Here is a 17,892-nt window from a genome sequence, read left to right on the forward strand (position 1 = left end):
AAAAATTTATTTCTATCTAGAATATATAATACGTGTGTTTATAATATAAATATCTATTTATAATTATGTCTGATGAAAAATTAATAAAAACAATACAAAGTACTTTCTCATTATATGGACTTGTACTTTCAAGGTATATTGAATTTTTATATATTAGACTTATAATATTGTATAAGTATATAACATTTTATCGTTTAATTTCATAAAAAAAATTTGTTATATAGAAAACTTAGTTTTGCACTTGCTAAAGAACTTTTAAATATAGAAGAAAATGAACAGGAAAATTGGCTTACACAAATAATAGAACATGTTTTGACTCAAAATTTAACTGATCCAAATGTAACTATTGCAACTCTAAAGTTAGCAATACAAGAATATATAAGACCAAATACATTAAAAGATACAGAAACAGTTTTAAATGTTATAGATGTATTTGATGTACCTAAAATCAAATATGACTTGTCTAAAAAAAAATTTATTTTGGAAAATATTTTACCAGATTTATATGCTGAAGCACAATATAAATCTACAATTTTTAAAGATAGATTTGAATTACTTTGGTATAGAACTTTAAGACATGAATTATTTATACCACCAAAACTTGGTGAAAAAAAAGAAAATTGGATTGAATTAACATCAATTGAATATCTATTGAGTGAAACTAAAAAAGGAAATGTTTATGTTATGGGTCTTTTAACTGAATTAACAGAGGGACAATATTATTTAGAAGATACAGGAGGTTTTATAAAACTTGATCTAAAAAAAGCAATATCCTTTTAAACTTATAAAATAATAATTATAAATATAATTTTTAATATATCATATATATTTATTATCATATGAGCATAATAAATATTAATCCTTAATACTTTTATACAATTTTCAAGATGGTTTAATTATGGAGTCTTCTATTGTAATAGTTAATGGAAATTTTCAAGAAGGTGTTTTACATGTAGAAAATATAGGTTTGCCACCAGCAGAATCATCTAACAATGCACGTGTAGATTTTGGTAATTCTAATACATTTGGTGGTTCTCATAATTTATCTTTGAAGTTTTCAGAAAAATTAAAAATTTTTGAAGAAAGTAATAAAGATGGAATGATTGTTTTTGTATCTGAAATATGGTTAGATGATGTAACTGTTTTACGCAAATTTAAAACTATGATAGAAGGATATTCTGAATGTCCTCCTATAGCTTTTGTATTATGTGGACATTTTTTAAGTTTTTCTACAAATATATCAAGCAAACATAAATTGAAAAAAGGACTTAAAAATCTTGCTGATATAATAATACAATATCCAGATATAAAACAAACTTCCAAATTTATTTTTGTACCTGCACCAGATGATATTGGATCACCAAAAATTTTACCAAGATCACCACTTCCAAAACATCTTACAGAAGACTTTAGAAAAAATATACCTGGTGCAATCTTTACTACTAATCCATGTAGAATTCAATATTGCACGAAAGAAATTGTGGTATTAAGAGAAGATATATTAACAAAAATGTGTAGAAATGCACTTCATTTTCCAAGTCAAGGCAATATCTATGATCATGTAAATTTTATTATATTATTAATTGTTTATGTATGTTATTTATAAATTATATAATTTTATTTTTTGTAAATGTTTCAGTATGCTAAATCAATCATCTGTCAATCTCATTTGTCTCCTTTAAGTCTGTCAATAATACCAATATATTGGAAATACAATCATTCTTTACAAATATATCCTACTCCAGATCTTATTGTGGCTGCAGATAGATTTGCAGAATATGAAACTAATTATTCTAATTGTCATGTAATTAATCCTGGATTGTTTCCAAAAAATGATTATTCGTTTAAAGTATATGTTCCAGCATTAAATTTAATTGAGCATTGTGCTATTCCTAAAGATAAGGATGATGTCTAATTATAAATTGTTTTTAATCTTTGAAAATAAATAAAATATTAACAAATAAAATATTAGTCCAAAATATTTTATAATGCAAATGTTTACAAATTCTATTCCTTTATGAATATTTATATATTTATTTTATTTATAATATTTATTTATATATAAATATTAATATAATATTTATTTTTATACTTTAATTCTCATCAATTTTATATAATAATTTTTTATAGTATTTCAAAATATGCATTTTTTAGTTCATAATTTAATCCATAAAAATGTTTATTATTAAAATAAAAGCATGTTAAATTAAGTTTGATTATTAGAAAATAATTTAATAACTCATGAAAATACTAAGTAATTTCTTTTTTATATTCAATATAACAAAAGAGAATTGAAAAATAATTTAATAACAACATCCTTATGAATATGTTTAATATTATCAACATAATATACCTCAGAAATTTAACACTTTTTTTACTTTTTTCTCCGATTAACTAACAAAGTTGATCGGATTTTCTATGTAGGACATAGGAAATACATGTTTATTTCATTTTTTTCGTGTTTTTTTTTTTTTCTTATCGATTTATATAAATAGATACATACAATATTAAACACATGTTTCTACCTCTTCGCAATGTACATAACAATATTACAGGTACAGACTGGGCCCCGGCATATCTCAATTCACTGCGCTGGAAGCATAAGTCAATTACTGGCCGTTTAATCAAACATCAATATAAGGATTATAACTTTATAGAACAACGCGTAATATATGAGATGCAATAATAAAACGTAATAGTACGATTCACAAATATTACAATTTCATATTAATAACAAGCTGAATTGTTACTAACAATATCAGCTATACAGAAGTTAAAGGGAACATATGTAGTTAATAATAAGACAGAATTTTTGTTTAGCAAATTTAAGATAGAAACATTAATTTCATTATTTAAATCAATCTCTTTCTTTAACATACAAACTTTCACTCTCATCCTACACATACATTTTATGTTCTCTCGTCCTTTCTGTACACTATATAACTTTAGCAGTCGTATACGAATTACGAATGCCGCAAAAAATTTTAATGCTTCAAATATTGAAGCTAAATATTATATTGATATAACGAACAAACTTACAATCGTGGCAAGCGAATGCTAAACTTTTACAAACGTTCGATTACAGTGTGAGCATTAGAGTGTTAGAAAAAACAGAGATTAATGATTAATATGTATAATAATGAACTGTAAAGGCTACGCGCATTTACTCATCGAAATATATTACAATGCCATCATATAAAAAAAGAACGCGCTTATATATTTATTGCACATCCTTAAATTTTATATACTCCGATGTCCGTACCTCCTACAATCTCAACTATATCATAATACAGAATAATACATAATAGTTTATATACCAGTGCTTTCTTCGTATAACTATGTACAGGTGTATAACTTTAACTAATAGAGTTACAATTTCAGTCGACGGACGGTGTAATGGTCCTTCAGACTCCATGTCTCACGAACTTTCATTCTTCACATGTAATTCTTCTGGAAAATAAATAATTAAATGAACTATTGTTCAAAATTATTAAAATTATTTCTCCAATATTTTAAATCTGATCATATTATATTTAATCATTTTTATTATTTGAAATATTGAAAAACAGCTAACAATATATAAAAAATAAAATTTTAATAATATGATTTTTAAATTTAGATTTATATACATATAAAATTGTAAATTGAAAAAATTCAAAATCACAATCTATACATCTTTTACTCTGTACATTATTTAATTTAATACTTTTTTTATTCAAAGTTTCTTTGTTTTTTGAGTAAATATATGCTGCATTTTTTAATAATAATATTAAAATGTGTTTTAATTAAAAATTTGCTATTAATTAAAACAAATTTTTTTGAATATTACGTACTTTCTTTTTGATATCTTCGGCAAGCTTGATTTCTTTCTTCTGCATCGAAATACCATAGAGTGATTGCATATCTTGTTTTATATGCTGGCTGAACCTCGTGCGGATTTCTCCTGTCTGACCAGAAAAACAGTATTCTGTCGAAAAGAGGCTCAATATCTGCTACTTGATCACGCCAGCCTTCTGGAAATATCCTCAAGAGACCACCGTTTTTCTAAAAATATAAAAATTAAATATAAATTATTATTAGAAATAAAAACTCATAATTTAAAATAGCATTAAATTATTTTTTTAATATAATGGATACAAGTGAAAGATAATGGATACAAATTTTATAAAAAACTTTATTTGAATAATATAAATATTGAATATACAAATTTTTTATCTTTTAAATCCTTAAAATTCTTAAGCTTGTTTTTTGTCTCCATTGATTTTCTATTTGTAAAAAATTTTTCAATTTCAAAAAAAATATAAGAATTAACATATATAACTTTTTAATATTCATTGTAATTTTAAAATATTCTTTTTAAGATATTAAAAATTTTATTTAAATTGATTATTGAAACAATGATGAGATTTAAAACAATAGTTGAAAGAATCGTCAATAATAATATTAAGTCTTCAATGATATTTGAATATATTTAAAGATAAAACAATTTCAATTTAAAACTTGTTCAAAAAGAGATCAATGAATGTAAATGTTATACAAGTTCTCTCATCAAATTTCTCTCTCTCTCTCTCATCAAGTTAAAGATATATTAATGCATGATTAAAAATAATAAATATAATGTATTTTATATTTTATATTATAAATATAAGACAACACGTGTTTAAATAAGCTTATTTTTTTATGTAAATTATGTAAATTTATGTAAATTTTAATGTAAATATTACTTATACGAAACAGAAGCGTTACATGGGACAACTCACGTAGGCTCTGAATGCCCTTCGTGTTCTTTGCCCTTTATGATACAATATCTTTACTTAAAATTCAAGCATTTATGGTCGCATATGCAGGATGAATGAGAGATAACAAGATAACTATGAAAAAAATTTACGATGAACATAGATAATGTAGAAATTGAGTATTTTTATTAGTATTTTTTATAATTTTTATTTCTTTATGTTGAGACTTAGAATATTTAATTTTTTGTATATTTTATAATTAATAAATGTAATAATATGCATCTAAAATTTAAATATATAGAATAAAAAATCACACATCAACAACAATTTAATAATAAGTTAAAATAAAAAATTTATTTTTAAATGAATTTATAAAGATTTATAAAGAGATTTTGCTAATAACTATATTTTAATGTCAAATAATCATTTCCTCACTAATCACTAAATATTTGTTTAGCAAATAAATATAATATGTATAGCAAATATAATTTAATATATCATTAGAACAATCATCAAAGCAGAATGACCCTGTAATGCGATTATGTCAGGAAACCAAGTTTCAAAGTATTACACGTATAAAATATGTGCGTGAAAATATTAATAACTATCATGAATTTAAAATAAAAACTCAGATTCAAAAAATTTTCATATATTAAAATTAAAAGTCTTCTTAATTCTTAATTTAGATAAAAGAATAGAATAAAAGTTTAATAAAAAAAAAATTGAAATGGAATATAAAAATGAGATGATTAAATTAATCTTTACCTTGATATCCCAATTTTGATTAAGATAATATATAGCCGTGATGCATCGTCCATCTCGATTAGGATTATCCACGTGTTTCACGTAATGCGAACCGTGACCAGGATAACAAGCCACCATCGCCTGAAAAATAATGCATCGTACTTTTAATCAAGGAAACCAATGTCCTAACAAACTGGTTTATTATGAATTCATGATCTTTAAACAATCATCGAGAATATTGACTTCATCGTATATCATATCAGAGAATTTTTAATATAATTCATTTTTTTCTTTTTTATTCTTTTTTTCAAATAAAAAAGATAATATAATATGATCGCCAATATAATATAATATAATATGTATGATAAACATTTTAAATAGATTTCCGTTCTTAAATATAAATTAATTTTTAACTACTTATCAACGATGGACACTTTTTTTTTTAAATTAACAACAAAAATGAGAAAGATAAATAGTCTTGGAGATGCAATAAAACAAATGTATGACATTGTAAGTAATAATCTGATAGTATCGCAAGTTAAATAAGTCGGTACCGTATTTATAAATATTCAATATGTACAAAATATTTGTTTCCGGTGTGTTATAAACGGATATGACTATATGGTCAAGTACTTTAGAATAATAGAATATTTTCTTATATATTAATTGATTAAAAAATCAATTGTATTAAATATTTAGTTAATTAAGTTTTTCAAGTTTTCAAATTAATGAATTAATAATCAATTAATTTGAAAATTAATTTAAATTTTACAATTTTGTTTATATTTCTATGTTGTATAGTAAGATATATAGAATAAATCCTACAATGTATTTTTTCGATAATAAAATTATCATACTAAGAATATCATAATCAAAATATAATGATACTTTAAGAATTTTAATCAGAATTGATTAACTAAACATAGATAATAACAATTTAAAAATATCACAATCGAAATCATATTATAATATCTATAATTCTAATCAGCTTTTACAATTATGCAAGTTTATATTATAAAAATAAATAAAATTATATGATGCAGTTTATCATAGTACTTATAATCTTTTTTATTTCCAATTATTAAACGTACCATGAAGTCGTTGGTCTGAATACTTATTCAGCATAATAACTTAAGACAATAATCAACGTGACATTAAATCAAAACGAAATGTTCATTCATTTTTACACATAAAATGTATGATTCATAAGTTGCATGCGATATTATCTTTCTGCGTAGATTCATATCTATCAATTAAAAAATTTTATATTTGCATGTATGCAGAGTTTTATTAATTATTGTAATAAAAATTAGGAACAATTTAAAATGTTTTATTTATTAATAATAATTGTCAATAAGAATAAAAAAGAATAAATATATAAAATTATAAAATTATATTAAAATTAAAATTATATATAAAATTTTATCAATTTTATATTTATATAAATTTTAAAGTTTGATATATAATTTTGTGCAAAAAAAAATGTATATTATCTACACTATCAATTTATGAAAGCCAATATATAATATTATTAAAGATACTAACTCAAGATTAAATCTTTCTTTGCAAAATTTTATTTTCAGTTTCTAAGGAAGAAAGCAATTGGAAATGCTTTCTTGTATAAAATTTTATAGACATATATCAAATCTCAAGAAGGTGAACAAGATTAAGAATTCTAAGAATTCTGTTACTTAATATTTTATTTTATTGTGTTATCATATAAAAATTATTTCAACAAAAATTTTAGAAAATTATTATGAGATATACTCTTTGACTTTTTTCTTGAATTTTGTTGAATGATTCTATATCAATTTTCCACTAAAATATTTAACAATATTTTAGTGGAAAAAATATCTTACATATTTCATCTTTAATATTTTATTTTATTCTTTTTTTCGAATTATGTGATAAAAAATTGGATCATAATATTTATATTTTTAAATATAAGAAAATTTAATTTTATAAACTATTTCAGACTTTAATAATCCTATTTTTATATACATTAGTATACATATTAATTATAGCTCACATTTTGTAATATTCTTCAAAAAATAACACAAATCAAATAATAAATAGACTTGTTAATAGATTACAATTATAATGTACTTTTTTTTTAAATATTGTTGTATTCGTTAAATTTTTGTGATAAAATTATAATAAAAAAATTTATTACATTTATTCAACTTAAAACATGTTCACTATAAGATATATAAGGTAATTATATAAATTATAAAGAAAAAGATAGGAATATGAGATAGGATAAAGTAGAAATATGAGCATCAAGGTATTTTTTTGATTTGTATAGCAAGAGCTTTAACAATGATTAAAATATAATTATAATAACTTTAACAATGATTATTCGCTATAAATTAATTCTTTTTATTTAATGAACATCTATTATTTCCGTTACAAGGATGTTTTTGCAAAATAATCATAGTTTCAGATAGAATATGGATATATTTAAAATACATTGTATCTAATGAGAAAATTAATATAATATATACTTGAAATACTTTATTTTACTTTATTTGAAACTTATTGATAAATAATAAAATTTATTCATTTTCATTTTCATTCATTTCAACAAAAAACAAACTTGATAAAAAAATAAAAAATTAAAACGTAATTATAGATCCAAACTTTTATCATGCTTATTATAAATCTATTATATAAAATGAAATTTATTTTTATAAAATATATATTAAAATATTATATTAAAAAAAAAAATTTTTTTCTTAACATTTAATCAAATTAAATATCATTTTTATCAAGATATTATCACTATAATTAAACAATAATGGAGTCAAAGATTCTTAACTATGCGCACATGCACAAGAAGGGTTCAGATATACGCAAAGGTTCCAGCGGTAAAATACATGAATAGGGATCACATTTTAGCCTTGACCCAATAGATCTCTAACCTTGGTACTACATTCGGCAGCGTGTGTATTATCACGTAATCCAATATATATTTTGAATGATTTCTTTTTCTTTTTTTATTTTGTAAATATCGATATAGAAAGACCTTTATGATTTAAGAAATTCACGAAATATATAATTTTATTATAAATGAAAACTGAAAAAATATATTTTCATTTATTCATATCTCTGAAATGTATCAACATATTCATAAATTTTTTGAATTTATAGTTTTTTTATATTTATATTTATATAAAAAAATATAATAATATAATAATATAATTAAAAAAAATATTATTATTAATTTTTATTATTAAGAATTTATTAAATTATTAAATTCTTATTAAAAGTATTGAATCTGATAAATAATTAATAAATTAAGTAAATTATATTTTTAAAAATTGGAAAGCATACTGTTAAAATTGTAGCTATAATTTTCAATTTCAATTCTCAAACAAATATAGCGATGAAATCATTAATACATTTTATAACAATCGAAATTTCTTATTTTTTTTCATTTGCAAAATTATCAATGAATAGAAATACAACTAACAAACGATACAAATCATTTGATAATTAATTAAAAAATTGTAAATTACAAAATAAAACTTTTTACAAACTACACTTTTACACACTATATCTATTGAGAGATTTGTCTCAAATTATACATAAATATGCGTTCTAATTCAAGTAAAACACTCGTGTTACAAGTTCTCTAACAACGATCCAGAATGGCAAATGCCTTTCACTGTGCTAGCTAAAAAGTAAATGATATCAATGAAAAACTATTTAATAAGAAGGAACAAGTTCCTACTACGTACATAATATGGTCCGAATAGAAATATTTTTTTTTCCTCAAAGCATATCGTACGATTTTACCACATTCAATATTGATATCGATAATATTCAATAACTATTGTGCACTATCGAATCAGCTTGAGAGACGGACAATTGATACTGAGCTCGACATCGAGCACGTCGTTTTGTTTTAACGCTAGACCAGCGAAGAAACATTCTGTATAATCAGTTAACTATTATCTTTCTCGATTTCCGTCGCGCCATACGACGACAGAAATTGTTCGAGCAAATTAAACGCGAAACATACTATTCTTTTCATTAAATCAATCACAACCGCATTATTCATTGCTTACAATTGTCCGATCTTCCGGACGTGTAAATCTTGAAAGGTATTTCATATCTTGTTTAAATCTGCTTTTCTTTTTATTCTTTTCCTGTGTGCTCGTTTATCTTTAAAGATAATTGAATTTATTATAACTGGCATCTACTGATACGATATAGATAGAATGCAACATCAAGACAAAACGTTCGATATCATACACATTACGTGCAGCTTGTCACGTTGCTAAGATAACAGATACGACTTGTCAAAAGTACATTATTAAAATAATAAGATTCATTACCACTGATTACGAACAGTCAAATAAAAAAAATTGCTTTTTTTGACGCAGAAAAAGATAAAATTCATTGATATAAATGTGAAATTCATATATGAATATTATCGTATCTATTAAGCCGGAAGTCGAGTGGCTATACCCAATTGATGTCCTTTTATTTAATATAAGATTGAAAGGAGAGAAAATGATATTTTTTAATTCTAAAAAGATAAACTTTGTGTAACTGGTTAACAAATTTTGGTTGATTTAAAGAGATCCGTTTCTTTTTTAGATTTTAAAATATTTTTTATCATTTTTTGTTTTGAATTATTATTTAGCCTGTGAGATAAAATAAATTTTTTGCTGAAATTTTTTAGATCTTTTGAATTGATTAACATATTTCATTTCAATTCATTCATATTTTTTTGTTTGTTCTTTCGTGTCTATTTTTTAATAAATTAATTTTGCTTTTTGTGATCAACTACCAATTAACAACTATTAATATTCAATATACAATAATTATTAATTACATTCAATTATTTTTGATCATTTTCGTAATATTTATAAGTGAATACAAAACAATCAAAATATCAGGAATAGAGAAATATTTTTCAATATTTTTTTTTTAATTATCGAATTATCTTGTTTTTAATTTGAATTAATAGTAATATAATAATGTAATGATCATAAATAAATTAGAAATTAAGAAATCTTATGTACATATGCTTTATATAATTTAATAAATGTACTGGAAATATATATATATATATCTATTTTTTATTTAATTTCTAAATATTGTGTGTAAATGCGAATGAAAAAAATTATAGAATTGAATTGTGAAGAATGGATTATCGATCGCTGCCAAATACATAAATCTGCCAAAGCCATATTATGAATGACGTAGCTCATATTTCTTGTAGATTAGTCATTGGAAGAGTCTTCTCTCAGATTCAATCAGTTTGTAATATAATAATTTTACACTTTTAAAAATATTATATCGTATCTTTCATTATGATTTGATTATAAAATTAAGAAATATTATATAAAATTAATAGAAATCAACTAAATCAAAAATTGAAAAATGTTAAAATTATCTTTTAAAATTATAAATATTAACTGTTGACATTTTAAATATTAATAGCTATTTATTTGAAAATAATCTAAGTTATATTATTTCTAAATCGTGCATTGATATATTATTACAAATGTAAATTCGAAACACATAAAAACTATATATAAACGAAATGTGCATATATAAATATGATAGTTGAACAGTTTGTATAATTGTTTTACGTAGATATTTCACACTTTTTTACATTACTCACTGTAATATTTATAGCTGATTTCGAATCTTTAATTATCTATATGCTATTTATATGCAAATTTTAATCTACGAATTGTTATATACATGAAATCTACAAAGTATTAATTTATAAAAGACAATTTTTAAATATTTTAAATTAATTTCATAACTATTTATACATGCTATGAGCATTGAGCAACATTTTACAGTATATCTAACTGATTCAGTGAAAGAAGCATAGCAACATCCAATCCTCCTCTGAATTCGCATTACTCACAATATACAGAGACTGCGTCACAATCGGATTTTTAGCATTTGAACAACGTCCAAGAATTATTTCAAAATCATATTTTATCAACGACTTTTATGCGTAATTCAATTAATTAACGACAAACGATGCAATGATAGAGAGAATGAGAAAACATCAGTACATTGATTACCTAAATGCAATAAGCGAGAATTACGCGATATTTCCGGGGGAAAACTGTTCTGCTAATGTTATTGCACGTGTTTCATAGAACGGAAAGCAAAACATATGCGTTTGTTACAATTGTTCGAATCTGAAAAATATTTCTGCAATATGAGTCATTGATTGGAACTATACAGTTGTTGTATATTAGATATTGGTACTTTGTTTTACAAATAAGTTATTGCATTTAATATAAATATTTGAAAAAAAGTTCTTTGACAATTCTCGAAATTGAAAAAAATGTAAAATTTATATTTTTTCGTGGAAGCTATTTATTTGAAAGATACATCGCATATTAAACAAGGAAAATTATTCTTATCTACGCTGAATTTATTTCATTCTCTTTCCTCTTTCTATATTAGCATTTTCACATATGTCAATGCATAAAATTTTTTAATTTTTCTAATAATTTTATGTATTAAATTTCCTTATTACAACGCTATTATAAACATAATAATCTTTTATGCTATGATCAATGATCATTTGTTTCAAAAGTGGCAATAAAATGTTCACTAATTCTATTGTTTGAAAGCAATAAATCGTGTAGTGAGGAAGCGATACTTTACTACATCATTTAAAGATAAGTATATTTATCGCAAAATTTTCTTATTTTTTTTACTAAAATTTATATAAAAATATATACATTCGCTTTTTTGAATTTATATCTATATATATAATTTCTTTAAAATAAACATTTTTAATTAATATAACAATCAAATTTTGAAATATAAAGGAAAATATCATAAAACATTATATGATCATTACAAATCGCACAAAAGATGTATCGAACCGATCAGAAAGTCAACAAGTCCCGGTAAATACCCTCATGGAAACATCACTATAAAATCGTCCCCAGACACGATTGGCACGCTCTCAGCCATCTGACTATATGCGTAAATGCATATGTATATGTATATATCGTACCTCGTCGATTCTTTCACCTTCACGAAGGTTAAAGAGCGAGATGCAGTTAGCCGTATGTAAGGATTTAATCGAAAGTGAACGGTCTGACACGACACATAAGCCACAATTATCAAAACATTTACTATACAAATGCACAATTTATCTTAAAAAAAAAAAAAAAAAAAAAAAAAAAAAGATAGTTTGTTGTATTTCTTCATACATATTCCTATAATATTTAATATTATTCCTCAATTGAGAAATTTCTCAATTTTATAAAAAATTATTGTATAATTTATGGATCTTTTAAATATCTTTAAATAATCATCTTTGAATAAAAATATATAATTAATTTAGTTAGTTATTAGTCTCAGTTTTCAGTTAGGTCATCTTGTTATGCCAATAACTTAAAGACATAAATAAAATTTAATTTCTATTAAATATATTTATATTTTGCACAAGAAAAATAATAATGACTATGTTTAACTTGATATCATACTTTTTTTATATTTCATAAAATATTATATTCCTATTAAATAATAATAATTTTAATTAAATCAAAATATTCTTAAGATATTAATTGAAATATATATTATTTCTGAATTTAAGTAAAAGATATTACAAAATTTTTAATAAATATAAAGATATGTTATTATATGATATTCATACAATATTTTTTATAAAATTTTATAAAAGGATTTCTAAGAATTTCTTTTCTAAGAATTTGTATTCTTTGTATTAGGAATTTAATAAAAATGACTTCATATTATATATTCATATTGTATTCAATAATATAAATATATAAATTTGATAATATTATTTAGAAAAACAAAAATATTGTTAAGATATATTATTTTAAAAGCTTTGATTTAAAACTTGTATAGCTTAAAAGAATAAAACTATTTCTGTATATTTAATTTTAATTTCAGTTAACTTAGTCAAACAAAATTGAGCTGTATTTTAAATTTTGTTACATAACATCACATAATTTTAACATATAATTATCTAACGAAATTCCTTTTAAGATGTTAAACTTTCTCATTTTACAAATAAAATATTAATAATAATCTTCTACGATAAGTTCAAAAAATGTTATTTTACCATCAACATATAATATTGTACATTTATTATCAATGAATCAGAATTCATCACAAATGTATGTGTTAAGAACATATTTGGTCATTGTCATAGTTTTCTTCTTTGTAGTTTATTTAGGAAAATATTATTACGAATATAACATTGAAATAATATAAAAATATGATTTAAAAAATTAAATTTTTTATTATCAAATAGCTTTTTCATTTTCTTCATTTTATTTTATTTATATAATTTCTGATAATTTCAATTTTGCTAAAAAGATACAATAATAAACAATAATATGTATTTTTTAAAATTAGGAAGAAAGATGAAAAAGAAATTTTAAACAGAATGGTATTGCGTGAATATTGTTAATTGAGCGTTCTAATTAGACAGTGAATGTTGGTACGGGACAATAAAAGAATTCGAAGCGTACTGAATATCTTTTCACGAACTATAAATGGCAGCAGTGACAGAACTGTGTGAGATTTGGTTCAAAAATATAGTTACAATTTGATTGTTCTTTTATTTTATATCGAAGAATAAAAATGTTGTTTAATCTAACAGAGGAATTAACTGAAATCAAACTATGATGAGATCAAACTTTTTCTTATAAATCTTATATAAGTTGTAAATTGTATAATTTCAAAATCACATTCTTCACTCTTTTTTTCAGTTTTTTTAATACATATATAAATTTCTACTATATTTCAATCTAAAAAATAATTCACTAATATGCTTCACTTCAAATAATATTTTATGATAAATTAATTTAAATAAATAATACTTAGAATATTCAATATATTTGTATATTAAAAAAGATCAATGAAAAAAAATGAAAACCACTATCATATTTTGAAAAAAAAAACATATATATGTATGTGTGTATGTGTATATATATATATATCATCAATATTTGTAATATCTTTAAAGATTTATTCAAGAGTGTATTTAAATTAAAATAATTTATTTTAAAAATATCTCTAAGAGTTATTCTTCAAGATTAATTCACTAAGTTGCATAATTTTATTAGAATAAAAAACAGGTTAAGATAACCTTAAAATCTTTATAACTAATAATCGTAAAAAAACCAATTCTATCGTTTTGTTTCTTTTAAGTAAGATTAAATTTATACAAATAAGGTTATACAAACAACTTTGTATCCTTTATTTAGCAAATTACCAAATATTTGAACTATATAACATGAATAAAATTTTTTCAATAGTTACACTTTTCAGTTGCAACTGACCATTGATACTAAATAAATAGTTTTCCTAACACATCGCTCTGTTTCATTCCGTAATTTATACGAATTTGTTTACGAGACGGGATACGTAATCGAGAAGAATACTTACATGCTGCCTACTTTCTGGCATAAGAGACGAAAGGGAGAGTCAGTGAAAGACAAGGAAAAAAAGATAACTAACAGCGCGCCAGCTATACGGCGTACGTGACCGACTGCACTTCGTGGGTTACCACTCTCGTTTTGGTTCTTAGTTTGGCGCCTGAGCCGAAAGATCGTTGCAATTTCGGGATCCTGACCTTCTCTGCCTACCATCACTTCTCTCTCTCTTTTGACCGCCTACGAGATTAAACACCGATGCTTGGAGAGATACAAGAAATCTTTTTTTTCACAACGCATATTATCGATATTATTTATAATTTACAATTATTATTTATACATTTGAAGTTTTATAATAAATCAGAAAAACTAGCATATTTGCAACTTGATGATAAATTCGATTAAATATTTGATTATAAATATTCGATTATAACTCGATTATAACTCGATTATAAATATCACGCGAGAAATCGATTTCTTTCAATATTATCGATATATATATATATATATATATATATATATATATATATATATTTATATTTTTTGACGGTATTCAAGAATAATTGGCTAATTTTTTTATAATAGTAATTCATTTTTTATAATATATAGATTATAATTGGAATTTATTTTGATATTTGTTTAAAATTAGAAAAGATCTATTATAATAATACTGTTACTTGATAATTTGAAAATTTAATTTAATAAATATATAAATACACAACACATGTAATGTTACGTATTTATTATATAAATAAAATATATATATAAATTTTATAAAATATATAATGTAAATATAATTTTTTAATAAAATTTTTAATTATATTGTTATTATATAAATTATTAAATTGTTAAAACGAACTATTTGTTTAAATATTTTAAATTACTAAAATATTGGAATTTCTATCAATATATATAGTTACATATTTATATACTATTGCAATTGAAAATGATTTAATTTTAATAAATATTTTATTAATTTGATTTTATGAAATATATTCAACATAAAACAATTCTTTATCAGACTCTATTCCAAATTAATAAACATTCAATTATGCGTTCGACGATTTAATATTTTACGCATAATTGCCAAATATTAAATAAATTTATCAAATTAAATAAATAAAAAAAAAACTTTTGTTCAAAAAATATTCTAGGATTAATTAATATCTTATTTCATGCATAAAAATAAAATATAAAAAAGAACATACAAAATTAATACAATCTTCAATGTATGTATATATTGTATATTAAAAAGATAGTATATATGTATATAATTTTATTAAGTCCTATTCTTTTATTTTTATAATATATTAACAGAATTTAATATATTAAATAATGAGATGTTAATATAAATCTTATTAAAAATATATATTATATTTTATAAAAAAATATATACATAATCAAATGAAATAAACATAAATTTTGATAAAATTAAATTAAATATAAAGAATAAATTAAACTAAATAAATATAACATGTTTTTATGTAATAATTAATAATTAATAATAAATAAACAATATTATATAAAATATGTAAATATATTTCAAATAATAAAAATATATATGCTTACCTTTGTCCTTCCATTGATTGTGTACTTTCCCATTTTTCCATTATTACACATTTTATTTGCCCTCATAATGACTGCATCAACTTGAGATATGAGCATCCCAATATTTTGACATTGTTTTTCTTTACCATCAAGCCACGTTATTTGATCACCACGAATTGTCTTTAAGTCATTTGCACCTGCTTTATTAGAAACCAATTGTCCATCCTTAAATAACCCAGCACTGTACATATTTAAAACTTCTTTTAACACTGCACCACCTTTTTCCGTTCCTAGAAAATTATCTACCACACACATACCATATTCATCCATGTCTCTAATCACATTTCTGCTTATATCGTCTATTAATTTTTCAAGATTATTTTTATTTTTATGGAGAAAAGGTGGTAGAAGTTCTTCTTCACGAGTTAAATGAACCTCTGGAAAGTTCTTCATACCGTTATGATGTTGAGTAGGCATATCTAGTTCATTGTCTTGTAGATTATCAAGAATTCTTGAATCTTGTAAAGCAGGATTCAATGATTCTGTTCTGGCACCTAAGATTGTATCTTCAGAACTTCCTTCATATGTTATTGGAGAAGTCCATCCATCTACTCTGTTAGTACGAGTACCTTTTGTTTTAATATTATTAGATTTTCTTTTGGAATTTTGGCTTTCCTTGTGATCTAATTGTCCTTTTATTTTTTCTGTCTGTTTGTTGATTCCTGTAAACAGTAGAATCATATAACAATCTTTAATTATTATAAAATTAAAGTTATATTTATTTTATGCTATTTACAGTATATAATGAATATTCATTACTAAAAATAATTTAATGATAAAATATCATTCCATTTTTTGTAGAATAAAATATACATTATTAAATGTTTACAGGAATATTCTAATATTAAACAGCTTTGTAAGAAAATCTGACGAAAACAAGATTTAGTTTCATGTACCTTCAAGATGTTTCACGTTATTATGTACATCTGGAACAGCGTTTGATCCTCGCGTTCTTCCTAACACTGATTTTTCGCTTAGGTTAGAAACCACTGGTGCAGTTGAAATCTGGCAGTTCTTTAAAGATGATTCTTTTTTATTAGATTTTAGAATGGAATTTTGACTAGTAGCCGAAACTGTATCTGATACGATCGATTCCATAGAATGAATCGCACAAAATTCTTTGTGACGTTTCCAGTCCCGTTTCTGGTGTTCTTTAGTACAATAAAAGACGGCCTTGCACCGTGAACACCTTAACAACTTGTCAGTCCTATTACAGACAACACAACCCACTGTTATACCTATTTGAACATCACCGCCGGGTGTCTGCGCACGACTGACTATCGGTCCGGACATGTTTCGTCGTTTATTTAGCAGCCACGAGTGCCGACGACATTTCTCCAATGAGGGAAGTCACACACGCACTCGATCTGCGTATGGTACTAGCGTGCTATTGAGACTCT

At 22.9% G+C, this 17,892-nt stretch overlaps 2 protein-coding genes across 4 annotated transcripts; one reads left to right on the forward strand and one right to left on the reverse strand.

Moving 5' to 3' along the window:
- Positions 1–20: 20 nt before the first annotated feature.
- On the forward strand, positions 21–1,981 carry LOC724891 (DNA polymerase epsilon subunit 2). 2 transcript variants are annotated; one of them, XM_006559781.3, is made up of 4 exons: positions 21–133; positions 225–768; positions 878–1,561; positions 1,640–1,981. In XM_006559781.3, exons 1-4 carry the CDS (start codon positions 66–68, stop codon positions 1,913–1,915), a joined length of 1,572 nt encoding a protein of 523 aa, XP_006559844.1. In that variant the 5' UTR covers positions 21–65; the 3' UTR covers positions 1,916–1,981. The 2 variants fall into 2 exon arrangements, with proteins under 2 accessions (XP_006559844.1, XP_006559845.1); XM_006559782.3 differs by having other exon boundaries at positions 887–1,561.
- A 334-nt stretch (positions 1,982–2,315) lies between these two features.
- On the reverse strand, positions 2,316–17,886 carry LOC413929 (egl nine homolog 1). Of its 2 annotated transcripts, XM_397368.6 has the most exons (5): positions 17,389–17,886; positions 16,454–17,154; positions 5,502–5,621; positions 3,834–4,044; positions 2,316–3,450 (listed from the first exon to the last, which is right to left on the reverse strand). In XM_397368.6, the coding sequence occupies exons 1-5, from the start codon at positions 17,783–17,785 to the stop codon at positions 3,419–3,421; spliced, it is 1,461 nt and encodes a 486-aa protein (XP_397368.4). In that variant the 5' UTR covers positions 17,786–17,886; the 3' UTR covers positions 2,316–3,418. The 2 variants fall into 2 exon arrangements, with proteins under 2 accessions (XP_397368.4, XP_026296446.1); XM_026440661.1 differs by lacking the exons at positions 2,316–3,450; positions 3,834–4,044 and adding an exon at positions 14,898–15,124.
- Positions 17,887–17,892: the final 6 nt, after the last annotated feature.

Source organism: Apis mellifera, linkage group LG5 (genome assembly GCF_003254395.2).
Source record: "Apis mellifera strain DH4 linkage group LG5, Amel_HAv3.1, whole genome shotgun sequence".
NCBI lineage: Eukaryota > Metazoa > Arthropoda > Insecta > Hymenoptera > Apidae > Apis > Apis mellifera.

What these genes read in the sequence shown, in the direction of transcription:
- LOC724891 (XM_006559781.3), top strand. Translation starts at nt 66, where the DNA reads ATGTCTGATGAAAAATTAATAAAAACAATACAAAGTACTTTCTCATTA. An exon ending in TATGGACTTGTACTTTCAAG is followed by an intron (nt 134 to 224) that starts GTATATTGAATT and finishes TTTGTTATATAG; the next exon opens with AAAACTTAGTTTTGCACTTG. An exon ending in AAGGCAATATCTATGATCAT is followed by an intron (nt 1,562 to 1,639) that starts GTAAATTTTATT and finishes TAAATGTTTCAG; the next exon opens with TATGCTAAATCAATCATCTG.
- LOC413929 (XM_397368.6), bottom strand. Translation starts at nt 17,785, where the DNA reads ATGTCCGGACCGATAGTCAGTCGTGCGCAGACACCCGGCGGTGATGTT. An exon ending in TAACGTGAAACATCTTGAAG is followed by an intron (nt 17,155 to 17,388) that starts GTACATGAAACT and finishes TACTGTTTACAG; the next exon opens with GAATCAACAAACAGACAGAA. An exon ending in ATCAAAATTGGGATATCAAG is followed by an intron (nt 4,045 to 5,501) that starts GTAAAGATTAAT and finishes TTATATTTTTAG; the next exon opens with AAAAACGGTGGTCTCTTGAG.